The sequence below is a fragment of the Panthera leo genome, chromosome D1 (genome assembly GCF_018350215.1).
Source record: "Panthera leo isolate Ple1 chromosome D1, P.leo_Ple1_pat1.1, whole genome shotgun sequence".
Lineage (NCBI taxonomy): Eukaryota > Metazoa > Chordata > Mammalia > Carnivora > Felidae > Panthera > Panthera leo.
In genome coordinates this window covers 62,076,174-62,085,664 of record NC_056688.1, presented here as the reverse complement: position 1 = coordinate 62,085,664, position 9,491 = coordinate 62,076,174, and the positions used below count along the sequence as shown (strand labels likewise).

The window sequence follows — 9,491 nt, the reverse complement described above, 5'->3', positions numbered from 1 at the left end:
GTTCTGGATAATTGGCCTAGCTTCTCATTAGTATTTTTCTTTTTTGGAACCTATTAGTACCAAGACCTCAGCTACACAGAAAACCTGCCGGTAAAAAGCTCATATGGGGGTAATGAGGAAAGAAAAATTACTTTGGTATTCTGCAGAAAATTTAACGGGAATAAATTGTCCATCATGCTTACCTGGAAATATTATATATCTATTCTGGGAAACTCTCCTGCCTAAACAACAGAGAGTAGCATTCTTTCCCTTTTCACCCAACCCAGACTAATATTCGTTTCATATGCTGTGGGATTTGAGGTTCTTAGAACCTGAAAGGATCCTGATGACACAGTCTCGTATCTGCTTGGTTTTCACCCCATAGACTACGGGATTCATCGTGGGAGGCAAAAGCAGATAGATATTGGCCACAATGATGTGACAAGATGGAGGAATTGTGTGGCCCCCAAAGCGGTGGGAAAAGAAGGAGAAGAAGGCTGGACTGTAGGAGAAAACAATGGCACAGATGTGGGCAGTGCAGGTGCTGAAGGCCTTCTGCTGAGCATCTGCTGAAGAGAGGCTAACCACTGCCCGGAGGATCATGGTGTAGGAGATTGTTATGCACAGGATGTCAAAGCCCCCAATCAGGAGGGCAACCATCAGACCATAGATGACATTGACCTTGATATTTCCACAGGATAACTTGGCTACAGACATGTGGTCACAGTAGGTGTGAGGAATTATATTCCCTCTGCAGTAGGGCAGGCGCTTGGTAAGGAAAGTGAAGGGAATGATGAGGAACACCCCTCTCAAGAAAGTAGCAAGCCCAACCTTTGCAATGACAGGATTGGTGAGGATAGTTGAATAGCGCAGAGGGTAGCAGATGGCCACATAACGGTCCAGGGCCATAAGCATGAGTACCCCAGACTCCATCCCTGTGAAGGTGTGGACAAAGAACATTTGGACCAGACATCCATCGGAGCTGATTTCCTTGAAATGGAACCAGAATATGCTGAGGGCTTTAGGGATTGTACTAGAGCATATGAAAAGGTCAGTTAGGGAAAGCATGGCTAAAAAGTAATACATGGGCCTGTGCAGGGAGTCCTCTAAGTGGATGAGGTAGAGGAGCCCACAATTCCCTACCATTGCCACAGCATACATGGAGCAGAATGGGAAAGAAATCCACATGTGCATGTCCTCCAGTCCTGGGATCCCATTAAGAATGAATGAGGCTGGGGTCAGGTCTGTTTGGTTTAACATTAGCATCATCAACCTAGGATGATCATTAATCATCTTATAGAATTTGTGGGTCCTCCTAGATAGAGATAAGAGAAGAAAACATCTTGATCACAGTCACTGTCTTCATTTCTTTTGCCCTTCTCCCCCAAGACACATTTCAATGGCCAAACAACCAATTTTTCTGACTTCCGGGGAATATGAATATAAACATTATTTAAACCAAATAGATTATTTTATATCTGTGCATTTTTTAATTCATTCATCACCGTAGGCAACAAATACTCTTTATTGTGTAATAGCTGCCTAGTTCGTTAATAGACAAATGACATCCATTTATAAAGGACAAAGTTTGGTTATTATTTTTTCTGAAGCTATTTTTGTTTAAATATATTATTTAAATATTGATAACTATACATGTACTCCAGAAAAATAAACACGAAAAATCATTGGACTTGAAATAAATCATATTTTGAGAAAAAATATAGTAAAATATTTTGCATGTGGGCATTAGGAAGTTGGAGATGGGGCTAGAAACAGGGCCCAATCATGACACACTCTATCAATTTCTGAATAGGAGGATTCTTCTAAGGAAATAGCCTGAGGGTCACCCTGTTTCTCAGATATCATATTGAAAAGTACAGGTGCCAGAATTCTTTAAAAATTACTGAAATATATTTTAATTACTATTATTTGGAAAATACAAAAGGGACCTCTAAGAATAAAAGCAGAAGGTAAATGCATAAATCATTGTAAAAATACTAACTAAACAAAACATTCCCATTATGAAACAGAAGGCAAAGGATTCCTAAATAAATCAATAAAATGTTAATGTGACAAAAGACAGATAAAATATGTTGATTTGGACTATTAGGATAAATTATTTAAACTGCCCTATATAAGTGGACATAAATCTGTTAATTTTATAAAAATGTATATAGGCAGTACAGAAGGTCATATGATAAAGAAAACCAAACAACAAAGTAAAATAATGTACAATCATCAGAGAAATACATACAAAATTTGGAGTAGACCTATTAATTTCACATGAAGTAGTAATTAAAGCAAGAAAAATTGGGTCCAAATTTTTTTAGAAATTCTGAGTAGTTCTAATGATAGGATGACTTTAATGTTGACTAAATTAAAGTTGATTGTTTTAAGCATGACACTTCTACTCCATCTTTGATAAAATATCCATAACTCAAATCATGGGATGCGCAGAAATCCTCTTATGCAACTTATTAGTATATAGTTGGTATTAATATGAAAACTTTCCAAATTAACACTTAAATCTGATGAAAGTGCCAGTTTTCAAATTAATGCCAATGATTTGGTTTTAAGGTAACATTTTTGCTTTGTTATTAATCTCCACTTAGACAAACAGTCAAAATATGATGGTCTTGATTACAGAGAGACTAGGATATCTAGGCCCTCTAGGACTAAAACTACAACCCTGAGTTTACCAGTGTTTTCAATGGATTTAGAAAATTGTTTGCAAATGGGTTTACAACATTCAAAGAACTGTTGTATATCATTTACCAAAATAAAAATTTAAATATATATAGCACAGATAAATATGTTACAATACTGGGAACATAACCCTTAGAGGGCATGTTTTAAAACAACTTCTGGCACTTTTGTACTATTATTCTCTTAAAAAAAAATACATTTAGTCTGTAAAATTATAAACTCTTACTATTATGGTCATCTGTCTGCCTCAGTCTGTATCTCCTTGTGCCTCTAAATACCCACGTCTGCAGCTTCGTCTTTAATGTAAGCCAATCTTGACAATTCCAGACAATGCTTAATTCCAGGTCTTAATATTTCCCCTATAGCTTACTATAAAGTAAACTTCTGTATGTGTTTTTCCATAAAGATCACTTTGATCATTTAGGAATGGCTTTATTCTTACAGTAAATTTTAGGTTCTGTACAGGTTCAATTCATTTGCCAAATGCCCTGTTAGTGATATAAGTTTAAATGAAAGCAACCCAGTATCAATCACGAAGTTAATCTATTGCTTTAAAACAAATTTAAATTTGTTTCCAACAGTTTAATTCAATACCTCTTTCCAGAGAGAGGTACTGATATTTAGCTCTGGGTGTATAGCCAGTGTTTCTGGATGTTGCTACACCTCTCTCACCTTTCATAAAGTACTACTTTATCTACCACTTATTGTCAATCCTCATTTCCAGAATTTATAGGCAGTGATTTTTTTCTCCCTGTTTTGTGCTGATCTCAGCCTATGGATAACCAGTATTGTGGCTGAACTGGTCCTTGGGATTCTTATGATGACTGCAAGATACCTTCAGCAAAAACCATCAGAAAACTTTGAAAGACACAAGGTTTATTACTTACAAGTCCTAGAAATCATGGCACACCTGGGGCCACACAGAGACGTCAAGGCAGGGGTGGGAGAAGTGGTGGGCCTGGTGTTCTAACTTATATTGGAGTTGAGGGTGATGCCTAGGGTATCTCAGGCTCACTCTTTATCAGTGAATTTAAAACCTAAGAATGGGAATTTAAAACACAGGGAAAGAGAAAGAAAATTTAAAAAGTGGTCCAAAAGGTCAGTTATCAGAATCAATCAAGATCTGTAAAACAAAGGAGGTGCGGGATTATCCAGTCAAGTGGCTGGTAGTACGTTTATCTGAGATAACATCTTGGAAGTGGGTGCCTCTTTGAAATGGATGCCTTGGCAATCAAAACTTAGCATTACAAAAAAGAAAAGCCAACTGTCAGGACTCACACTACATCCTCCATTAAAGCATTCTCAATTCTTAGCACATTACAATAGGTTTCTCCTGGTAAATAAAACTACAAAATATATATTGGCCTAAAATATATTTTGGCATAAGTAAGAATTTACGGAGTCTACCTCAAGTAAAATCAGACACTCGTAAGGAAAAAAAGGAAGGCAGGTAAGCAGCAAGAGAAATTTGAACATAACTCTCATGACCTAGAATTGCTCTCCCTATATTTCCATTATTCCATGACCTGGCGGTGGTCCATTCTTGGCATGTATTCCTGTATGGTTAAAAGAGTTGTTTATATAGATGCGTGGGCATTATGAACACCTAAATGGATTTTTAAGCCAAAGGTGAGAAATAAATATTTCCATCAGCCCCCACATCATTGTCTTGCACCTCCTTCTGACTTGAACTTAGGTCAATAGAAAAAAAACATTTATATCTGTGGGGAGGAAAAAAGCATTTAGTATCAATCTTAAATCCTTTTTCCTCTTTACATCTATGTCTAAAATGAAAATCATCCTGTCACTAACCCTTAAATTTAATAGTTAAATACCTTAAGTTTTGAAAGGAAAAACAAGATAAAATATATATGGTTCGATTTTCCAGGAACTTGGTTGTCTAAACATCACAGTCTCTGGGCAAGTTTTTAACTCTGGATTTTCTTGATATGAAGACTATTGACCCAAGCCTGAAGAAAAATGAATGTTATATACCCAAGTACCTCAAGGGAACATTTCAAAACATCACAGACACACTGCTGGAACTGGAATCGAGCTAACCTCCAGGGGGCCCAAATGGTTTTAGTTATTGATAAATAACTAAACATGTATGTGTGTGTATGTGTGAATATATGTGCACATGTGTATGTCTATATCTGAACATGTGTGTATGCATGTAAATAGACAGCCGGATATAGATCAGAAATGAGATATTTTAGTAGAACCTAATGATTTCACTCCTGCAGGGATTTGGCTCCTTTCCCTATGAAGTTTTGCAAAGACCCCCAAGGGAATCAAGTTGAATATATTTAAATTATGTGATTTAAACTTTTTAAAATATAACTTTTTAAATTTTTTGAAAAAATTTTAAAATTCCATTTTGAAACATACTTGTCTCTCCATCGAAGTAACATTTACCAGCGTTTAGATTTTTTTTTAATGTTTACTTATTTTTGAGAGAGACCCAGAACACAAGCAGGGGAGGAGCAGAGACAGAGAGACACAGAATCTGAAGCAGGCTCCAGGCTCTGAGCTGTCAGCACAGAGCCCCATCGGAGCTCTAACTCATGAACCATGGATCATGACCTGAGCCAAAGTCCGATGCTTAACTGACTGAGCCACCAAATTTTTAAATTTATTAATATGAGCCTATGCCCAGGTAGTGCTTTAATAAGAAATGGGAAATTACATCATTACACATATATTGCTATTTTTATAATTAAGAGTGTACAAGTAGCATATTAAATGTTCTTCCAAAAGGTTTCTAAGACTGTAGTGTTTATTAAATAGATTAGTAGAATTTATTTATTTTTTTATCATTTGATATCCAGGGTTTTTTATTTAATAAAAGTGCTACAATATATATAATGTTCATGAATCATAAATCGTCTTATTATTTATCTGAAACAAATTTCTAGTAGTGTATGAGTTTTCATTCTATCATGCCAAGAGCAAGTTTATCTTCTGAATATCCATACTAATTTTATTGAAGAAATTGATATGTCAATGGCATGTGAATTTACAGTTGCTGAATAGCTAAAGATATTGACATTTGATTTTCAGTTTCTAACATTATTGTGCTCAGTTTTGAATTTTTAAAAAATTTTTAAAATGTTTTATTTATTTTTGAGAAAGAGAACACAACCAGGGGGAAGGGCAGAGATAGAAAGGGACAAAGTATCCATCCAAAGTGGGTTCTTCATTGACAGCAGTGAGCTCCATGCATGGCTCAAACTCATGAACCATGATATCATGACCTGAGCTGAAGTCAGATGTTCTGCAGACTGAGCCACCCAGCTGCCTCTCAGTTTTGAATTTTTTTAATTATTTCTTCCTTATGGACCTTCCTTTTTGACCTAATATAATTTCTTTAACAACAAGAAGGAAAACATCATTGGCATAGAAGAAGAAGTAGGATTGTGTGATATCGCAGAGGTCATAGCACAGAGATTCTGGAGAAGAATGTATGGTCAATAATACAACTTGTTGTAAGGAGGTCCATTAGAAAAGATTACCAGTGGCTTTGATGGCATATGTTTCACTGGAAACTTCAACTTGTGGTTGAAATCAGATTATAATGTAGGAAGGAATAGGAATCAAGAAAGCAGAAATAATTAGTTCCAAAAAAATATTTTCCAGACACTTGCATAAAAAAGGTCACTAAGGTCAAGGGAAATTTTGCTATTGGGTCACGTACCAAGAAATTTGAAGAGGTGGTGAAAACAAAAAAGAAGTGAGTGATAATCTGAGCTCCAAAGAGCATATTTTGAGAAGCTTGCTTGATCAGAAAAAGGAATTCGTAATAAATACATACAGTAATAAAGGAGGAAACAATGGCTATAGATGCCAAAAGTTCATGTGAGATTTGGGTTGGAGGTAGTTTACTTCTAAAGCTTCATTTTTTTCTTTATGGAAAAAAATCTTTCTTATAGGAACAAAGAAACATCCTATGTTTCTTACGGGAACATAAAACACAGAGTACAGAATTGTCCCAGAGTTGGGGTATAGGTTTGTATGCAGGTACAATTGTAAATGAGCGCATGAAATTGAAAGTCAGCTGGTGTTTAGACTTGTATAAAGATCTTTAAAATCTGTTAAGTGTATCTCAATTTGAGGATTAGAATGATAGCATAATTAAAATGATTGCCACCCATGCATTGACAATCCTCCTATAGAACAATGTAATGATTTCCTTTCCTTTGAAAAATAGACAGTTTTCAGCATATTGTATTGAAGTCTAATATTTACAAACTATTTATCCCCACCTATGAGAAGTATCATTCATATTTTGAGGAAGGGAAGCTTTAGAAACCTGTTCCTTAGTATTTAGCTCTCAGGACTGATAATCTCCAAAGATTGGAGGGCCTATGAATTTCCAGCTGGGGTTTTGTGTCTCCTCTACCTAACATTGTGGGATGGCTTTCTTTTCCTTCTAAATAAATGAATGCGTTAATAGCTAAGACTTCATAATCTGATTGGTTTGTATATGTGACTGTCTTTTATAAGTTTAGAGATAGAAGTCAACAACCTCTGGGAGGCCCTTGTAAGACTATGTAAGAATATTTGGACATTGATTTTCAGGGAATAATACCCAGGTCAACTGGAATTAAGATGGCTTCCTAGAGGGTGAAGACAAGAATATATCTGTGGGATTAATATTCGGAGTTTAGGAATGAAGGGCTCCTCCTCACCTATCCTTTACTCTCATCCATAGAGGTCCTAGTGTTCTGTACCAGAGCATTCTAAGTGTCAGGCCCTGGCTCTTCCGCTTGCTAATATTGCAGGTATTGGTGAGTCCCTTTCCTCCTCTTGGTTTCAATTTCTAATGGAGAAAATATAAGATTCATGCAAAAGCATGTAAGTCCCTGGCAGGTCTAATTTCTTTAACTGTGGCTGTGTATCCTATTTTCTTATCCTTGCAGATGGTAACACACAACTATAACCTGAAGTATGAGGTTAGAAATCCCTGCCTGATGTATTAGGAGACGGCCAGAAGGTAAGGGAATTTCCTATGACTAGGCAGAGGTTCTTGTAACCTAAAGTGGAAGAACTTCCCCAGATTATACTTCCCTGGATGGCAGTTAGGAATGCTGAACCAACTGACCTCCTCTCTGATTTATTATTCTTTAAAATGGTATAAAAGTTACTGTGGAGGATATCAGTGCTGTATTAAAACCTCTTACCAGTCTCAAATATTGAAGGCTGTTTCATCTTGAAAATCTTTTCTTTTGGATGAAGTCCCTTCTATACTACTGGATCACTCGGGTACCTTGACCCCAATTCCCTGACCCCTTTGAAACACTCTGACAACCCTTTCCCGGATTTCTTTGGTCTTAACTCCATATACTATAGGGTTAAGAGCAGGTGGGAAGAGTAGATAGACATTGGCCAAAAGAATGTGAATATGGAGTGGAACGTGGTGGCCAAAGCGATGGGTAAAGAAGGAGAAGAGGGCTGGTGTATAAGAGATTAGGATGACACAGACATGGGAACCACAAGTCCCCAGGGCCTTGGACCGAGCTTCGTGGGATGAGAGACGAAGGACAGCTCTTGCAATAAAGACATAGGAGAGACCAATGCAGAACAAGTCAACCCCAATGACCAAAAGTGCTGCTGTCAGCCCATACACACGGTTAGGCCTGGTGTCTCCACATGCTAGCTTCACAACAGCCATGTGTTCACAGTATGTATGTGGAATGACATGGCTTTGGCAGAAGCTCAAACGCCCAATGAGGAAGGGACATGGGAGCATGAGCATGGAGCCCCGCACCATAGCTACCACTCCAATGCGGGCAATGATGGTGTCAGTGAGAATAGTGGCATAGCGGAGTGGGTGACAAATGGCCACATAGCGATCAAAGGCCATGGCCAGCAGCACAGTGGACTCCATCATGCAGAAAGCATGAATGAAGAACATCTGTGCAAGGCAAGCAGAGGCTGAGATGTGTCCAGCTGCACACCAGAGGATGGCCAGTAGTTTGGGAACTGTGGAGAAGGAGGCAGCCAAGTCAATGGTTGAGAGCATGCACAGGAACAGGTACACAGGCTTGTGCAGGGCTGGCTCGGTGGCAACAACAACCAAGATGGTGATGTTGCCCACAACTGTGGCTGTGCTCAGGCAGCACACAGGGAGTGAGAGCCAGAGGTGGAACTGTTCCAGACCTGGAATGCCCAAGAGGAAGAAAACAGAAGGGTCCAGGTTAGTGTGATTAGGAGACTCCATGGTCTGGACAAAAGTTCTGGGCATCTTCTCTGGTCAGAAACCCCATGCAGTATCACATTGCCTGAAGAGACAACAGAGAGCAGAGATATAAATGAGTTTTGAGTGACACCAACTATATAATGCTAGGCAAGCATCATCATCTGTAAATGGGGATAAGAGTAATAGCCCCTAGAGTTCTTAAAAGAATTGTATTGGTTAATATTTGTACAGAACTTTGAATAGTATTTGATACATAATACTTGTTAAATTAAATAAATGAATATGGAAAAAGGCTTCAAACAAGCATTTAAATAAATCAGAATTATCTTCTCATTAAAGACTATTGTCAGGGATGCCTGGATGGTTCAGTCAGTTAAGTGTCTGACTCTAGACATGGGTTCAAGCCCCACATCGAGTTCCATGATGACAGTGTGGAGCCTACTTGGAATTCTCTCTCTCTCTCTCTCTCTCTCTCTCTCTCTCTCTCTCCCTCTGCCCTTCCCACACACACTCTCTCTAAGTAAATAAATAAATAAATAAACCTAAAAAATACTATTGTTGACAAAAGGTATGGACGTCATTCATTTTTCTCAGCAATATAACA

General features: G+C 37.8%; 2 protein-coding genes across 2 annotated transcripts; both read right to left on the bottom strand.

The window, feature by feature from the left end:
- Positions 1 to 279: 279 nt before the first annotated feature.
- LOC122200625 (olfactory receptor 52N4) lies at positions 280 to 1,245 on the bottom strand. Its single transcript, XM_042906333.1, has one exon. The coding sequence runs from the start codon at positions 1,243 to 1,245 to the stop codon at positions 280 to 282; it is 966 nt and encodes a 321-aa protein (XP_042762267.1).
- A 6,697-nt stretch (positions 1,246 to 7,942) lies between these two features.
- Positions 7,943 to 8,932, bottom strand: LOC122201000 (putative olfactory receptor 52P1). Its single transcript, XM_042906831.1, has one exon. It carries the CDS (start codon positions 8,930 to 8,932, stop codon positions 7,943 to 7,945), a length of 990 nt encoding a protein of 329 aa, XP_042762765.1.
- Between the last annotated feature and the right edge of the window lie 559 nt (positions 8,933 to 9,491).

Coding starts and splice junctions, on each gene's coding strand:
- LOC122201000 (XM_042906831.1), bottom strand. CDS start 8,932: ATGCCCAGAACTTTTGTCCAGACCATGGAGTCTCCTAATCACACTAAC.
- LOC122200625 (XM_042906333.1), bottom strand. CDS start 1,245: ATGCTAATGTTAAACCAAACAGACCTGACCCCAGCCTCATTCATTCTT.